The sequence below is a fragment of the Lagopus muta genome, chromosome 10, assembly GCF_023343835.1.
Source record: "Lagopus muta isolate bLagMut1 chromosome 10, bLagMut1 primary, whole genome shotgun sequence".
Taxonomy (NCBI): Eukaryota; Metazoa; Chordata; class Aves; order Galliformes; family Phasianidae; genus Lagopus; species Lagopus muta.
The window spans coordinates 18,885,340-18,904,133 of record NC_064442.1 but is presented as its reverse complement, the minus strand read 5'-3'; the positions used below and the strand labels follow the sequence as shown (position 1 = coordinate 18,904,133).

The 18,794-nt window shown below is 44.9% G+C and overlaps 1 protein-coding gene across 9 annotated transcripts in view; it reads right to left on the bottom strand.

Annotated features, from left to right (window-relative positions):
- The window catches only part of MYO9A (myosin IXA), a 163,139-nt gene that overhangs the window by 80,602 nt on the left and 63,743 nt on the right, over positions 1-18,794 (bottom strand). For 6 of the 9 annotated variants that reach the window (XM_048956332.1, XM_048956336.1, XM_048956339.1 and 3 more), the window contains 3 exons: positions 16,182-16,282; positions 13,637-13,763; positions 7,264-7,353 (listed from right to left, as the gene is read on the bottom strand). In XM_048956332.1, coding sequence (XP_048812289.1) covers positions 7,264-7,353; positions 13,637-13,763; positions 16,182-16,282 — 318 coding nt within the window. The remainder of the gene's footprint in view (positions 1-7,263; positions 7,354-13,636; positions 13,764-16,181; positions 16,283-18,794) is intronic. The other 3 variants (XM_048956333.1, XM_048956341.1, XM_048956337.1) reach the window with 1 other exon arrangement.

The following is an 18,794-nucleotide window of genomic DNA, read 5'->3' as shown; positions in this document are numbered from 1 at the left end:
TTTGATGACTGCTCAGAATTCTTGAAAGCTGAGGTTCTTCTTTTTCCCAAACATTGCTGACACAAGATGCAAGGGCAGTGAAGAGCGAAGGTAGCAGCCTTTGTGCATGACCTCTGGGTTCCCCTGATGATCAGATGTGCATCGTTACCATGAAGTTGCACAGCTTTGGGTAATTCCTGCAGACACCGGCTCCACTGCTGCAACCTCTGCCACACACACCTTCAGGGCACACAGTAAAAGAACCCAGGCAGATTGAAAACAAAGACCCAACGTTGATGGGCTCCGTCTTCCTAGCAAAGGATGCTGCAACTCAGGGTGAAGCCCAGCAATCCCAGAAAAAGAGCCTCATCCAAGTGCACGTCCTGCCCCCAAGCACTGCTGCTCCTGGTATTCTGGAGGAAAAATAAGAAATTTAGTCCCATGAGAAGATTTCTTCTGAAGCTCTGCACCGGCAGGTCACCTTCGTATCCTGAAGCAGAGACGCTTGCAGGTCTCTTAGAAGCTTTGTGGGATTTCTGGCTTTTTCAAGTAATACTTTTCTGCAATTCTGAATACACTCATCAGTGTAGGAAGTCTTCAAAGGAATCCTGCTAAGCCCCTAACGTTAATGACCTGTGGTGACAATGAGTCTCATAAGCTAATGGGCTCTGGCATAAGTAGGTGCTTCCAGCAGTTTTACATCTTTCTACTCTATTGAGTGTCCTAATACTTCAAGACTGAGAGCGCACATCCCAATTTCTGCACACTATTATTTTGTCTCCTACCCACTTCTCCCCTATTATTTTCAGTCTGCAAGGTGTTCACCATCAGCTGCAACTATAATCTTTTCCCCTGTGTGTTTTTTTTTAAACTTTATTTCTTTTATTATCTTAGATAATGTCGTGCCAATTTGTAATCTTGGCCCTGAAACTCCATTCCTTTTCTCTTTATAATGATCTGAAAAAGGCATCAGACAGTACCACCACAAGTACATGAGCCAGTGAAACATCTCTCAGCTCTTTGCTGCGATGAAATACTTTTTTCCTCTTGTTAAGGCTTTGCTGTCTTGTGTCACTGCCAATTAACTGTTACCTCGCCGAAAATGAACTGTTCTCCCCTGGCTCAGCTCACAAACAGTCCGAAATAAACATTTTGCTGGACTTTTACTGAAGCAACCAGGCTAAGAAAAGGGACACACACCCCACAGCCCCTTTGGTACCAGAGAATGCAGCTTCAGTGCTCAGCACCCCGCTTCTTTCTCTGGGTAGCAGGCTTTCAAGAGACCATTTCTGTTAGCAAACCTTAAGCAATTTTTCTAAGCCACCATCAGCTGATTTCACGTGGACCTACAGCTGCATTTATTTACACAGAATAAAATGCACAGCACAGACTGATAACTGCAATGCAGGCATCCAGCATGCCATCATAGGATGCTTGCAGCATGCTCTCATGGCCAAGTAACTGCCTGCATCTAAGAGCCACTGGCTAAATCGCAGGCACGCAGCCACTGACGCAAAGAGATGACAGCACTTTATGTCCTATAGGAGCTTTGAAATAAAAAGTTCAAAGTAACTCCTTGTTACAGAGCATTAGCAGAAGTAGGGACACTTAGGGTCATGCAGTAGGACTGAAAAATATTTGCACCCCAGGTTTTGCTATAAACATATAAAGGAGTGATAACAAGGAGAGGAGAGGAAGCAGCGCGCCCTCCTTGTGCCTGCAGGGCTGCCCTGGCCACAGCACTCCAGCCCTCCTCTGGCTTTTAAGATAGCGATTTTCCCCTATGGATGCACACTGAGTTCCCTACAAAGCATTCACTGTGACACCCATCAAACAAGCAGCTCCTAACAGCTTTCCAGACTTGAAGGAGTGGCACAATCAGGTTACTCACTGCCCAAGAAATTCTCTCACATCTTTCATTTCCCTTCTCTTGGCTGTCTACACATCAGACTTCTTCAAAAAGTGTGAATTCATTCATTAACTCATCCTGAGGGATAAAACCTCTGGGTTGCAAACAGCTGAAAATTAGAGAGGTCTGCTAAAACGAGCCTTTCTGCAAAGTCATTGGCTTAAGTAATGCCAATGGAACCAAATGAATGGAATGCATCATGGAAAAAAAAAATCTGCTTTCTGGAAGGATGTGAAAGAGGATTTGCTAACAGATGTTTTACTTGGATAATGAGTTTCTTTCTGCATCTGATGAAGAACAGGGAAAAACACAGAGGCCCTGGTGAAAAACAAAGCAGGTGACAGACAGCAGCTGGATAAGCAGAACAAACAGGACGGAAACCAGGTGGGGATGGGTGATGTGCTGGACCCAGGGCTCAGCTCTGCTGCCATGCGCAGGGGAACAAGCTGAGCAATGCAAAGGTCAATTGGAGAGAGAAGCATCAGTTGAGATGGACTTCAGAGAGGTAAATGGTTATCTTAGGGTGTACAGTAATGCTCGGGGAGGGCCCTGCAGTAAGCAGCAATGGAAAAAATCTGAATTCTCTGCATTACTTAGACAGAAGCAGGAAGACAGATGTGGCCCAGAAAGGCAGTTCCTTGTCCAGATTAAGCTTAAGATGATGCTCCGATTACATACCTAAGGAAAAACAAAGATTTTGTTTGTAGTTAACAGCCCTCAAGTTGTCCACAAAGCTTTGATTAAAGTGCTCTGCTCCTGCCACGTTTCCTACCACATACTAGCCAAGCTGCTCAGCACTCAATACATCTGGTGGTTGGTTTTGTTTGGGTACCTGAAATGAAGCCTTCGAATGCTTTCTGACCTCCCAGGGAAGACTGCAGAAATGCATGTAACAATAAAAGGTGGAGCTGAGGAGTGCAGGAACACTCAGAAGATTCTTCTACCATTAAAACCCCATTTTTCTTTATCTCGTTTATGTGCCTGTCACAGTTCACCATGCTAGGAAGGAGAACACTGGCTGCAGGACTGCCCACGTGCAAGGCAGACACGAAGCAAAATACTCCAATCAGCTGAGAAATCACCGACTGCTCTCCTGCTCCTGAGGCCAAATCTTCTCCTTCCAAAGGATCCTCATTGCTGCACGCTGTTTGCTCACTGAAGTGGAACTGGCCGGCTCCCTGTTATCAGACAGCACTCACACCACGCAGACACATCGTGATTTCTCTGGAAATCCATTAACTGCTGCTGGTTACCTTAATACACAGCCGTGCTCCTGACAAAGACACTCACGGCTGCTCTGGGCAATGAATCTTGACCTCTGAACAGAACTGCAGCCTTTCATGTCTGCGCAGCCTTCCCCGAGTTGATCTGCAGCACAAAGCTTCTGAACCTTAGCGCTACACCAAATTACGCAGCCGTTTCAAACACTGCATTAAAATACCATCCAGCTGCTATAAAGGGAAAAATGAGCAGTTCCAGGAGGCAACTCCACGGCAGACAAGCCAGTGTGGGTCTGAAGATAAGAGGCAGCTGCCAGAGGTAAATACAAGCATTATTTATGGCTGCGGTGTCCTCGCTCATTTGAATTTCAGCAGCCATCTGAAAAGCAGACTCAGTGTGTACAGGCAACTCTCACACAGGGCGTGCAATCGAGCCCACGATTGCCATCAAAAAAAGAATTGCAACTACAAAGCAGTGTCGATTTTTCACTGTAATACCCTGAGGACAGGCACTGATTACAAATGAAGCAACAAGCTGCACCTTGAGCTGGGAACTCTGCTCATGAGCGTCTGCTCCCAACTGCAGCCCTGCAAGAGCCCACGCTGCTACCTCACATCTTCTGTCCGCGTGGGTGAAATAAGTAAAACACATAAAATGCAACCTCTGTGCGTTGGGAAGAACTTGATCAGCAGAAGGTGACAGCATCAGCAGCTGCTGGGACGCAGGAGGCAGTGCTCCTGCTGTTTGGCTGAGTCTTACCTTCCTACTGGAGCTCAACAGCTGTATGTTAACCTGACTGAGACCACCCAAAGCCACCCACCGTACCGAAAGAAGCACAGAGTTTGACAAAGCCAGCATTTCTGCCCAAACTGGAAAGCGGAACGAAGCCAGCAAGAAGTGTTGTAATACAGAAGGACAATGTGAATAAACACAAGCAGTTGCAGCTGTCATCCTCAACACCACGAGCTTCAGGCTGCTGGGATGAGTTGTCATCACTACTGCTGCTCAAGGACATTTTGCAATACGTTTCACCCAAGCACCGAGAGATGCCAGTATCTCCTCTTACTTCAACCATTGCAGAGATGAACAGATACACGAGAAGAGCCCGACTTAAATTTAGAACAATTATGAAGGAGAACGTTTCAAACAAGGAACTGCCAAGTGCTCAAACCACAGTTCCCAAAAAAGCCCCAAACCACACAACAATGTTTCTAATCAGCGTACAATAACAGCACAGCCAACAAGCATGCAGATGGAGAGGAATGCAGTATTGCTGCAAATCCAACACAGGCATCCTCTTTGTGTGCTTGTGGGGCTACAGCTCAGGAAAACTGAAGAGAAAAGCCTTCACTTGGTGCAACGAAGTCCAATCTCAGCTCTGATGCTTCCTAACTTCTAAAGAAAGGAAGGGCAGAAATTGCTGTGGCAGGACCACAAGATTATGGACCTTGCAGCAGCCAGGCTGTGAACACACAGAGAGCATTTGCCATTTCACCTGAGCTATCTCCCATGCTGAGTTCCCACCCATGTATATTCCAATGCTGTCTGATGAAAGAGGACAGCAAACAGCCCCTGTGCAGAGCTCCAAGAGAAGCAATTCCTGCACCTGGAAGGGATGCAAGTGGGAACCTCATCAAAGCTCATTTTGAGAAAGGAACCCATTCAAAACTTAAGATCTCAAGGCTGTGTCTGAAAAGTGCTTATATCAGATTACAGCTCCTCCTTGCAACTCCTCTCCAATAACCAGAAGCCCATCAAGAACATGAAGTCTCTCAGGTGCCTTGTCCACAGTGCAGGCTGTCTTGCTCTGCCAAGCAATCTCACCACTGACAATCCACAATGCTCCCTGCAGACCCCCAAACTTCACTATTCCCACTCACGGTTTAGACAAAACGTTTAAGAAATGAGCTTGTAGGGCTGAGAGCCCCTTTTTCAGCCCAGTTTTTGCTCAATTTTTGCACTTCTTTTAGTAACTGACGCGCTGCCCAGACATCTGGGTGCAGGCTGCGTGCATAAAATTGCTCAAAGCCTTGCAAAGGCACTTGGTAGATGCAAGCTGCTCTTCTTGATGGTGTAAAAGAGCAAATCTACGCCAAACTAAAGTTTTTACAATCCTCTTTAGAGAGCCACTGCAGCATGGCCTTTTCCAGACAAATTCCACTGAAGCTTTCGGTCTATCAACAACCTGAAAAAGGCATCGAGCATTTTAGCATCTGGAAAATCAAGTAGCTGCTATACACATCATTCCCTTATCGGGAAGGGCAGCTATGAGTTGTGGTGGGGCAGTCGTGTCTGCAAGCCCTTAAAACCTCCAATTCCTTGGATCCAATTTGTAAAACACCCAAAAATAACCAACCCCCTGATTCCCTCCGTGAATCCCTGTCAAATAAAATCCAGCAGTCACATTCAAGGCCAGGCTGGATGTGGCTCTGGGCAGCCTGGGCTGGTGGCCGGCGACCCTGCACAGAGCAGGGGGTTGAAACTGGATGAGCACTGTGGTCCTTTTCAACCCAGGCCATTCTGTGATTCCACGATTCTAACACTGTAAGAACAGCAGACAGAAAATGCCCACTTTTCCTGACTCAATTCGCAGCTCCTTACAGAATGATTAGGTCATGGAGATTACATCAGAGTGCATGATCACACAGTGAGCCACTGCAGTCTGATGCTCCTCTGGCTTCCCCTCACCACACCCTGATTCTTCATTTCTTTTACCAGATATTGGTGACAAACCTTTACCAGCGAACACATCTGAGATCTACAAGCAGCAACATCACCAAGAACATTTTGGAAAGCTTTTCAGCAGTTCACACTCAGCTATCTCTGGTAGCAACAGAGCACGTCGATCAGACTTTAGACAGTTTAACATATTAGAAGGAACTGTTTAATCCAACTTGCCAAGTTTGGCAGTGAAGTGGTTGAAAGAGTTTGCTCCCTCAGCACTGCTGGTGGGAAAAAAGCTCCAGCAAAAGGGAAGGAATAGAAATGCTTTAAACTATTCTAGCAATTTCCTCAGTCTGTGCATAAAACATCAGAAAAAAGTGCAGACATCACCTCCACTGCACACTCATCACAAAGGTGTGACTGAAGCACGCTGCCCTTTGCTGGGAGAGATTCAAGTCTCGTTCAAAGACTTTGAAGATGAAAGTTTTATTTCAGTTACTGAACTTGAGCACACAAACTCAAAAATGGAAAATGTGTATTTTATGCTGGGAAGAAAAAAAAGGAACAAAAATATCTACAGTCCATTCTAATGACAGCACTTTTTTTACCTATTTGCAACACAGCTGACTGCTCTGGGGGACGTTGCTCAAGATGCTGTGCATTCTCATCAAGCATGCTCTGTGCTCTTAAATGGAGGAATACAACAGGAGACTCAGAAACATCCAAAATATGTTTTGCAGCAGAGCAGCATTTACATACTTCGGAACATTTGAGAAGAAAACAGAGGTATTTCTATTTAACAACCACAGAATGTAATTCAGAATTCCTGGAAACCACATGTTCAGGGGAAAACACATGTTTGCTGACATTGTAACCTCAGACAGACCATAATAAAGAATTTGCAATTCATGCAGTGCCATCCCCAAGGCCAGCAGCAACACGGAAAGCACTCAGGACAAGCTGAGATGCTGACAGAGCCATGCAGTCTCCAAAGCATCCTGTAAGGGCCCAGGAACTGAAACAGGAGTTTTCTACAGAAGACCTCCAGCTCCTCCCATACAGGAACCATGACTAACAGGGGCACTTCAGAACCACGCCAAAAACTTCCTGGAGCTCTTAGATCACCGCTCTGTTGTGGGATGAATCAGTGCTACAGCGTAGGCATGTGTGGAGACTGCTACTTAACGTGCATCACGTGCGTTCAGTGATGCATGGTTCCGCTCTGCACAACATTTAACAACTGTTAAGCCATTAAAATATTCAAACACCATCACAGAGTAACATGCAAACCTGCTTTTCAAGAGCAGAAGGTAAAGCCAACCATTTTCCAGCTTCATGCACATCAGTTTCTCCTACATTTGTTTAGTTTCACACAAATAAATGAAAGCTAAAAGCAACTCCACCAGAGTTAAGTGTGCATTTCAGTCTCATTTCGGAGCACTGAAAGCCAAGCCAAGAGTTTCTCTTAGAACTAAACACAGCATACAGACCTCTGCCAGTTTGTAGGGTAAGATCAGCTTTTCTCCTACTGTCACTGTCTTTCTGGTAACCAAGGCCTCAAACAGCATTTCTTCTTTCACCTAAAACAAAAAAAGCATTGATATTAACAATTATTCCAAGACTAATTTTTTTTAAAAATCCACTTTGCTTTGCCAGCCCTTACAAAGTTAATGCTCAGTGCATAACAATGAGCTAGATATTCGGAGAAGACAATTCAGCCCCTACATCCAGCATCACAAAACAACAGAGCATTCAAGAGAACCTGATTTTCTGCATTCAGCCATCTCAGTTCCAGCAAGTTCCCATTGCTCGCCTTTGTTCCCACTCTGGCTCCTCCCTCTCACACTTTTTTCACCTCTGTTAGCAAAAAAAAAACCAACCTCTCAACTTTCTGGTGTTATCATACAAATTACTCTACAAACAAGCAAAATGGTGTCAGTGGTTTAAGAGAGATATCTGGGTGGGGTTGGGTTTGTTGCTTTTGTGTGTGCTTTTTTTCCATTCCGATTTGAGAGAAGGGGGGAGCTTAGGAGGAGAATGAAACCTAACAAGGAAAGCACCAGATATTTGCTCTGATATTCACACCTGATACTGAACTCCCTGAAGAAATCAGTCCCCAACCAGGTGACAACCATTTGCTCATCAGCCCTTTGCGGGGATCAGCTGTTGCATAAACACAAAGAGGACAAATAGGTGAGCAGGGCTAGCAAATTAAAGAGTCCCTGCCTCCAACCATCAGGAGAAAGCCTCCATCCAGCGAGATTCCAGTCCCTGTTATTTTCATCTTCTTTGGAGAAATCCCAAAGCGTTCCCTCTCTACCAAAATAGAAGATGTTATGCTCATACATGAGTAAGACCCAAACACTCGGAGACGTTTACTCCTCTTTGTGACATTTCAATGTCAAACAAGGAGTTCTTTGCCTTGGTGAAGATCTTTGAGGCAGGATTTAGGGCTTTGACTTGCAGACACAGCACAGGGTGCACAAGCTGCTCGCAATAACCCAACAGCTACAGCACCCATAGCTGTTCATAGCATCTCTGCTGCAGGCTAGGAGCACCAAATCCATGCTTCTGAAATCATTCTAGGCCATATTTTACTCTTAGTCTCTAGTACATCCATTTATGATTTTAGATGGATGATGGGAAGTTTAGAAGTTTATGTACTTTGACTTCTTTGTTTAACCCAATATTTATAACTGAAAGCAATGCAAATAAGCCAGCTGAGCCAAATCTCAAAAAACACTGCAATAACGACACAACTCTGAACAAAACTTTTCATTTCTTTCCACCAGAATTGCTGCCACGGGAGTTTCCCCCATACACTCCAATGCATTTTTACACAGCTGGCCTTTCCTGCAACTCCCAGCAACAAGAACATCTCACCCTAGCGTGAGCAGCAACGAACACCATCTCACCTGTATGCAGCCCTCATCTACCAACAGCTCCCATATCGTAAGAAATCAAACATCAGCACCTCGAGAACCTCACTTGTCTTCAGTAATACTCTTGAGCTTCCAGCCTGCTTTTCCAAATCACGTGTGGGGGGAAAAAATAATCCCTCTTCATGCTCCCAGCAAACGCAGTGGGGTCATTTGCTGGCTCAAGCAACCAAAAGCCACATGTGGACAATTTTTTCAGCAGCTCACAACTGCAGGACATCGGCTGACACCCCTCAATTGCAAAGCCTGGAACAAAAGTGAGTTTTGCCCTGTCCAAATGGGCTGAAGTAGGAGCGAGGCAGGACTGCTGCAAACCCTGAGCCTGCAGGCTGGCAGTTTTTAAACTAAAGAAAAAAGCAGTAGGCAAAAGTGTATTCAGGTGGTTAGGAATCAAAACAGGCCGATGCAAAACTCTTGGTGCCCAGACTAAACAGCCTAAACACTTCTGAGTCCTGCATTTGTCAGCAAACAGTTTTGAATGGTTTGCACAGCTACCCATACCTTCCCCCTGCCCACCTGCCTGCTCTCCACAGCTTTCTCTTCCCCGTGCTCTCCTGCTGGACGAGACCTGCACATGTGCTTCCTCCACCCCATGCCTGCTGTGTGCACACCTGCAGGGGTCTCCCATACAAAAACACTCTTGGCAAGGATGGGACGTTCAGCTCCAGAAGACAATCCTGCAGACCTGCCCACAGCTAACGCCCAGCAAAGCATGGTTTGCTTTCTGCACCACTGCTGAAAGCCAGTGCTTGACGATGAGCACAGCTGAGCTATTCAAGTTTTAACTGAAGGTCACAGCATGGAGGTATTTGGCTCTCCATGTCCACAGGAGACTAGCTGCTTCTGTCTTTGAGAACTGAATTGTGATGTTTAGAACTTATTGAAAAGCTGCTTGGTGTGGAGTCAGATAAATTAAATTTAGTCACTGACAGGATGGGCTTCCTTCTTGAGCAAGAGCTGAACTGTTGATTCTGGCTTTCTTTGAAGCCAACTAAGTTACCTGACTGGAGTCCTGGCTGAGAGCTTCACACCCAACCTTCAACCTGAGAGCAAATGCAGAAAGGAAGGCTGGAGCTCCTTTTCACCCCAGCTAGTGCTTGCTGAGATGCTCATCACACAAGGAGCACGCTGTCTGAGGGATTCTTCTGAGCTAACACAGATCATTTTTTGGTAGAAAATAAGCTTTAGCAGTTTCCTGTGGATGCTGGGTGCGAGAGCCAACGTGGTCAGTGCAAAAGAGACACGGCAAAACTTACTTTGGTAAATAACTTTTATTTACCACAGTCTGCACTGAGGCTGGTTATCTAAGCCTAACAACTGGATGTAAAACTAAAGACAGAACTTGCCCTCCCTACTGGATGCTTGCCATGGAAATAATTTCCGTCACTAGTAAACACACACAAAAGTATTCTCGCTCTTCTAAGGGAAAAAATAGTCTCCTTTATGGTGAGCTGGCAGCAGATAATTTCTAGGAGATCGTTTCTGTTAATCATGCTTAGGAAGTCACAAACGTACCGCTGCATTTAATAAAGGCACGATCCCTGCTGACCTGCAAAGCTTCAGCTTCGAGCTCTGAACAAACAGCTCCTCGAGCTGAAACAGGCTCAGGGATGAGCTCCACATCCAGACACAAAACCCTGCAGTCCCACGGCCACGTGGAGGGGCGGGAGGACTTTCCGGTTTGGACTGCAGAGAAGAGATGGATACCAATAAACCCACGGAGGAGCGCTTCCAGGTTTTTCCCCAGGAGGGCTTTTACACAATCCTTGGTTTCTGAGGAGGATCTCTCCCTCTGCCTGCCATAATTTCGCTGCCTGTGGAGCCTTCCAGGTCTGCTCGATCCATCAGGCAGCACTGACATCACACCTCAGCGCTGATATTTCAGCAGAGTTTAAACAAAGGCCGAGAAAAACCTGCCAAAAGCCTCACATAATCCACATGCTACGTCTGTGCCTGAGAAAAGGAATCGAGGTCTTACTGTAAATGAAACAATGATCCACAGAGGCTGGCCAAAATCCTACACTGCAGTTTGCTTTTTCAACAAACGCCGGTCTGGATGTTTTAATAAACTCAAAGAGTATTAGAAGGGGCTGTCAGCATCGAAGGAAAATAAAATCCATCTCAGGTCATCATCTCCTCCCTGATTTCTTCAGAAATCCACGCGTCAGCTTCATTTCACAGGGAGACAAATCTCTCCATGCAAACGATGGCTAAGTATCTCAGTGGAAGAAAAAGGTACTCGATGCTCTTGCACTGACTATTGAAACTCCCCCAGATTTGTCCTCAGAGGCTCAAAGGCTCCATTTTGCAATGAAAAGCAACAAGCTCGTGATACTTTGGGCCAGACGTCCCCTTTGGAGGGGGAAAACGTGCCTAATTTTGCTCAGTTTCTTCACTTCAGCCAGGCTGGCTGTTCCTTTCCCCAGGAAGGCACCCACTCCCTTGGTGCTGTACTTCTGGGTCCCTGGATCCCTTCTTTTCGGCAGCTCTCAGATGCACCCCATTCAGCTGCCCTTCTTCCAAACCCAAGAGGATTTTTTCCTTCTCTTTTCCGAGTCAAATCCCTGAATGAACAAATCCAGCAAGACTTCAAAGAAAAAACACAAGAACAAACCACCACAGCCCCAGATTTCTTGCCTGTAAGTATCAGATCACAGGAAGGATAGCTGCATCCTCTTCTACACTCCACACTGCCCTGCTGAGCAGCCAATGGCTGCATGGAAAGAGATTCAAGTATTTATCAGCCAGTCCTAGTTTCATTGAGATGATTTTTCAGCCTTGGTAAGTAATGCCAAGATGTAGAGAAGGAATTAGCAAATTTTTAAATCTCAGCAACACTGGCATGAGAAGAGTAACTGTGTATTTTCAGTGATCACACACACAAAAAAAGAGTAAAAAAATAATTATCCAAGTGAGACAAAATGCAAAATATCAAATTGCTTCAACTGAGATTTTTGGTCTCTGGATAACAGGATTCCACTCAATCTGGAAAGTGCTCAGTAGGTAAGTGCAATGGCTGCCCTGCAACGAAGATGCATCTGTCTGAAGCCTTCAGTTCTCCCCTTGGTCAGAACTGAATCAACATGGCAAAAGAGCAACTCAAGTCTGCAGAGGTCAAACATTTCAGACACAGAGACCAAGCTTCTCCTGAAAATATTGTATATTGTAGTATTGTATATACTTGTTCTGTTTCAGCTGACTGGGGCGTGGGTCCATCAGAAAGTTTACACTTGTGGGCAACATCTGCACTTCCACAGGGAAAGAACCAAAGAGGTGCAGGTTTAAGAACAAGCAGCACCACTTACAACAAAACACAGCAGCACCTCCTACAAATCCTGCCTGACATCTGCACCGCTGGTGCCTGATGAAGAAGTTTTGGTGCTGTGTTTGATCAGTCAGCTCACAAAGGACTTACTGAAAGCAACAGCAGTACTGTTTTGCTCAGTTACACCAGCTTCTTAGCATTCTTTCAAGAAGTTAAAATATGCATTCATTTATTTGTTCTTTTTCCTCTATAAATTCTACATACCTACAAGTGAACATGGTACCCACGCTGGTGCTGTCCCAGTGCATGGCACAAAGCCACCGTCGGGTCCATCTGGCTCAACTGATGCTTGATTTCACACGTGCCTGTGCAAGTAACACCCCAATACCTTCCAGCACACAGATGTTGCAGAAGAATTTGTTTGCAGAAGAAAGCTAGGGCAACGACCCAAAGCCTGGAACTTTCTCAGATCTTCAAGTCACTCTCTTATTCAAAGCTTTCTTCAAAAAGTGATTACTTCTTAAATGACCTGGCATTCCTGCTGCGACCAACGCAGCCATTTTTAACAGGGTCAGATCAATGACATTCTATCCAAACTCACATTTTCCTTCTGTTTATTTCTGCAGTCTGCAAGTCCAAGATGCAAAGAGCATCCAGCTGCTTATACCCGTATTTTACAGAAGCTTTCCCCTCCCTACATTCAGAGCATTGATGAAGTGCTATGAAAATCTGTGCGCCAACCCCTGAATTCAAGGAGTAAGACAGCACAACAGCTGCCCGAGGGAAGGAATGGGAGAGCACCACGTGTGCACAGAAGGACAACAAATTACCTTCTGGCAGGAAAATAGGAGAAGTGAACCTTCTACACTATCCAGAGACTTTTCAGAGGGATGTAGGAAATCTAAGGCAGCTGGGCTCATGGAGCACGCTCCTCTGTTCCAGCAAGATTGGATGCGATGGGAATCGGTCAGGTGAGATGTGCCAACTCATGGACACCTGTCCAAGTGACACTGGTACAGCGGTCATCCAGGGAGGACAAAGCACTCTCTGTACAGGCTCTTACACAGTAAAACAGCAGATGGCATCAACAGGTTCAAACCAGAACTAGATAAATGCAAGTCTGTAACTGAGCACCAAAGGGACAGAGTGAAATGCACCTGCAGCATATCCACCACCACCTCTGCAGATGCTGGCAGAGGGACATCAGGCAACAAAACACAGCGACTTCATTCAGAACCCCCTACAGCCACTACCTGGAGCAGCAGAGTGGGCTGATGGACTCACAGTTCCTTCAGAAGTTTCTTATACAATTACTGCAACCGATTTCAGCATTGAGAATTCTGGTGAGGGAGCTCTTGAATTGCTGAGCAATTGAAGAAAATACCATGAGGAATGGCAGGTTTTAGACCCATCCAGAACTTGCATGCAATCTTTCTAGTTGTAATCTCAAAAATGCTATTTTCAGTCAATTATACAGGAACTGATGGCCAGCTAGAAAAAACTTTACATTAAGGCCTCATAAAAAAAGTCTTCCTAACTCCTTAATGGAAAACACCAACAGGCTACATTAATGTAAGACAATCTGCCCTTCAGTGAAACTAGAAATACAAATAAAGCTCATTAGCTGTCAAAGCTAAGTGACTGAAAGCAGAGGCTTACCTCCAGCAGGTCCGACACGATGGGCAGTATTTCGGGGTTACAGATATCGATGGAGTCATCCCGATAGGTCTTCTTCTTGTATCGGATGTTACCCAGATGTAGTATTGCAGACAGGAGAGAGAAAATTCTACAGGAGAGAGACAGATCTCATTTTCACTTTGTTGGTTTTGTCTGTTTTTCCTTAAATCCACTGAGAAAGCAAACAACACGCTCAGTGTGAAACCTGGCTGCAAATCTTTGTCAGGTATTGATCAGGATCCCATCACCATGAACTCTGACAGGTGATAAAGACTCATTTGAACACTGTTCTCAGTACATGCCTTACACAACTTCATATTCCACCCTTTCCACAGCCCCCTCGACCTCCAGACATCCAAGTGCCACCTTTCTATTCGACTTATTCCTCTAATTTTCTAGTATTCTCTCTTAGACCAATACTTTCTCAAAAATCAGGCTTAAAACAAGCACTCACTTAATTTTGGGGTTGTTTTTTTTGTTTTGTTTTTTGTTGTTTTTTTTTTTCAATTAGTCAAGTACCAAACTTGCAGTGATTCAGCCTTTTTGAAAAGAATTCCATTCTGGTTTTCTTGGACTCGAAAAAATAACTCAGGTCACCTGATTCCCAGCCTGAAGTTCAACATAATCAAACCCATGGTTACAAAACGGCAGGCCATTTAACAAGAAAAAAAATGAAGTTCAGGATAAATCACAGCTGCCTTCAGCTATGTACTTTACTTGTCCTTCTGGGGACCTAACAATCATTGAAATTGCATTTGATTCCTCGCCACACCACCAGCCTGTCTGGACAACACAGCATCACCCCTCTGAGCCTGTCCTACATTATCATAGCATTATAGTATGGCCTGGGTTGAAAAGGACACAATGCTCATCCAGTTCCAACCCCCTGCTGTGTGCAGGTCACCAACCAGCAGCCCAGGCTGCCCAGAGCCACATCCAGCCTGGCCTTGAATGCCTGCAGGGATGGGGCATCACAGCCTAACCTGTTGCAGTGCCTCACCACCCTCTGGGGGAAAAATAAAAGTTATCATGCAGTAAATCAAAATCCTGAATTTACACGGATATCCTACTCTGCTCAGACACTTACCCACTGCTTTCCTCTGCCAACTGAATTACCTCACTGTAAGCAACCCTGCGCTGCACACAGGCTTTAGAAAACCTGTCACTGCAACTTGATTCCTGCTGTGTAATGAGTCGCCCAGGGCAGAACATGGGAAGCAATTTAGTTCTGTGCTGCCCTCCTCACTGCTGCAGCATCTGTCTCGAGTGCATGCAGTGGCATCAGTTCAGGGAGCAGCGATGCACCGTGATGCTGTCAGGAGAATGTCAGCGTGCTCTTGATGTGAAGCAGACAGATGGGAAAAAGAAGGGCGTATGCTGATGTATACAGAGTGACAGTAAAAGTGTGCACACTTGGGTTTATCTATATGTGTGGAAAGCACAGAGAGAAAGCAGCACTGATTTCACCATTTGTTAATGCTCGGGATAAAGTATGAGCTTATGAAGAAGATTCTCAGGTAGGTGAAACAAGTTCTTACTGGAGCAGAAAGCAAAATGATGCCTCACTGTAAAGGATTCCTAACTGCTGGCTGGCTCAGAAACTTGTTAAGAAGAAAGAAAATCCATGCTTAAAAGAGCAGGAGGTAATGGTAGATGTAGCTTAAATGTCAGCTCCTCTAGGCGATGAGTAGGGTTTCAAGTGCCATTAGCACAAAGCAAAAATTCCCTGTTCCTACATAAACCTCCTGGATCTCAGAAAAAGGAACCGTGTTCATTAAATTATTGTCTGACCAATTTTACTCAGAAAAGCACCAGCTTTCTCACTGCGTTCCAGCTACTGATTTGCCCTTCAGCTTATGATGTCAAAAACAATGCTGCCCCGAAGATCACTTATCAATACCTATTTTTTCTGAGCCTGTTTCTAATCTTAGCAACATATTTGTCAAGTTCATTCAGACCTACTCAAACCTCTGGAACAATGGAGCCAGTCAGTGCAGGAATTACTCTGTGGTTTAGTGCAGGATGTAAAGCACACAATTCCTTGCCATTGGCAAAAGGCAGCGCTGCAATCCAACCGAGAAGCCCAAGTTTTCAACCAGCATTTGCACTGAATGAAGGGCTGCTGGAAGCGAGTCTAAAAACTGGCAACTGCATGGAGAAGGATTAGATTTGATGCCTGGCTTTCTGATTAAACTAGGATCTGGATTCATTGCACGCACAGTATGACTATTCTGAATAGTTCACATCCAGATGCCAACTTTTTGCCAATATGCACAGACAGCTTGATAACAGTAACGAAGGGCATATTTTGCTTATATCTTGCCATTGTGATTATTCCCTTATTGTACGAGCAGTCAGTGTGTCATCAACCCTTCTCACCACACCGAAAGGTTACTCATTTACGTTAGCTTGTCTCACTGATTACAGGGATCATTTTTATGTTATATATTACTATTATAAATGTACAACGCACTTGGTATTAATACAATTCAGTAATACAATCTGTTAACATAGAAAATAAACTCACTGTCTGCGAGTCTTGGGAAGGAAGCCCACCATCTCCATGGCTAGCTGTAGGCGCTCAAAGTCGTGCTTCAAGTCCTCCCCTTCAACGGAAAAGCAATCCTGCTGGGTTCAAAGGGAAAAATTAAGTCCTGCAACTGAGGCCAGAACAGGTCCAGATGGCCAAGTCAGCACTTCATAAATATCATCCCAGGATCTCCACGCTTTTATCGGCAACTAGAACATTTCCAATCTGGCACTGGGAAACGAGATACGCAGGAGGCCTCGCTAATGCGGATGCAGAATAACAGTGGTTAATTGACCCTGACACCCAGCCCCTTGGATACTGCTCTGAACCCTGCTCCAGAGCAAGAGGGAATGCACAGCACCACAACAGACAGAGCAAGAAGTGCACACGCAATGCAATAACAATCCACGATTAGCTCCAGAGGCAAAGCAGACTTTTTCTTCGTCAACACTGGAAAGAGCGCACAAACTGAAGCTGTCTAGGAAAACCAGCTTTTCAACGGTCTGCCTACAAGCAAACCAAAGTGCAGTTTTAAATATGATAACTATTTGGCCAGAATTGTGGAGAACAAGCATGCAGAAAGGCCGTGAAGTAGCAACAGTGTGCTCGTTTCCAGTCAGTTCATTCCACATTAAGTCCTGGCCCTGGCCTGGTTAGGAGCTCCTTGAAGAAAATAGGAAGAATTCTGTTTTAAAATACTTCAAAATAAAATGTAATTCTATGTCATCAGTGAATGAAATGCTGCCTAAGAAAGGGAAAGTTACGCATCGTTTTCGTGAGCTTTATTCCAAATATCAGTATGTTTTTACAGGGAACTTGAACCCACTCCTACCTCTATCTCCCAGCAGTTAACGTGTCACAGCTGAATGATTTAGTTAGCCAGATTCTTCCCAATACTTAGGGAGCAGAGTTAAACTAATCCTCCTTAAACGAGTAAATAAACTACTAAAGGCAAGGACCTCGTGCATGCTTTGACTGACTTTGGGGCCCCTACGGATTATTCATAGCTCAGATTTTATACTTTTTCCTTAAAAAATCCCCAGCCTCCAATTCAGAATTATGTTGTTGCCTGTCGTAGATATAAATGCTGTCTTAAACCTCAAAATATTTACTAACACTTAAATGGAGACTTTCTACAAGCTAGTCCACTGCACTATTAGCTACTATTAAATAGTAGCACAACCCAAATGTGGGCTGACTGGCATCCCCAGCCATCACAAATATGCTGTGGGTAATTTCAGGACCTGGAGTCCTGCAGAACCAAAAAACACATCCACAAATTCTACAAACAAGCTTTTTGAAGAACTTTTTGAAGGGACGACAAATGCCACTTTTACTGGCCATCCACATTCCAGGAACCCATTTCGTTTGGTGGCATTGTTCACCCAAAATAATTCACAAGGCAACAGCGAAATACCACAGCTGACTCACAAATACTGCAATCCGTGCCAAAGCCATTTAATGAACAATTTACATAACAATCGTCAAAGTCATTAGTCCACATGGAAAAGCTCTTTGCAAATTATCTACTTAAAAGCAGATGCGCTCCATAGTGTTTCAGTTCTGTGCTAGGTATTGTTTCCTAATGGATTTTATATACATACATACATATGTATTTTTAAAGCATTTATGTATAAATAATATGTATTTTAAGGAGTGTATATACATATATATTTCAAAAAGTTCCACTGATTTTAGAGCAATGAGTCCCCTGCTTACTACTGGCCAATTTCAGCAATCTTTTCTGGGAAAAGCTCAAAGAATTTATAATGGGGTTTCATTATAAGCTGGAAGTGTGCATAAGGTGCAGCCCAACGCCTCTGTTGTCATCTCACAGAGGAAAAGGGCCAGAGGATGCTTAAGAGTAAATCATCCCGAAAGCCAGGATGTGATCTGCCATGAGCAGCACGGAAAACAACCCTGAGCAGAGTAAAGCACCAGACAGCCCAATTGTAAGGACATATGGTTTTCCCACTCAAAATAAGGAAACGAAGCAGGGTTTGGTTTTCCTGGCATTTCTCCAGTTGATCTTCCTAACCCACTCCTAAAGCAATTCAAGTCTCTGCAACTCGTTTTGGTATCGTGAGGCACACAGGGAAGCAGCCCTATGTTCTCACAGGACCTCATGAGGATGCCAGTACAATATCTGAGGCTTCTGAACTCTGGGAGGCTAAACTCCCTCCTTCTTCTCCTCTTGTAACACGGGTTTGCAGCTGAAACCTTGTTAACACGATGCCTATATGGCCACAGAGAACAACAGCTCCTTTCCACATCACCTCATCCTCCAAATCTCTTAGCTGGGTGCAGCAACCATTACATGCATGGCAGAATTAACTGGGACAACATGCAGCTGGCTGGAAACATGCTTTGTGGTGCAAGACAAACCAACACAGACCATCACAGGGACACATGTGCAAGCCACACCAACACGAAGCACACCACTGACCAAAGCCACAGCCCCTGTCTTGCTTGCAAAGGAGCTGGGGAAGGGGCGAAGCAGCACGATCTCTTTCTTGGATAGATCCATTTGGAAAGGACAGCAGAACTATTTTCAGAGGAGGAATTGTTTGCATTCTGAGCAATAGGAGGATCTGATTGTCTCACAGATGG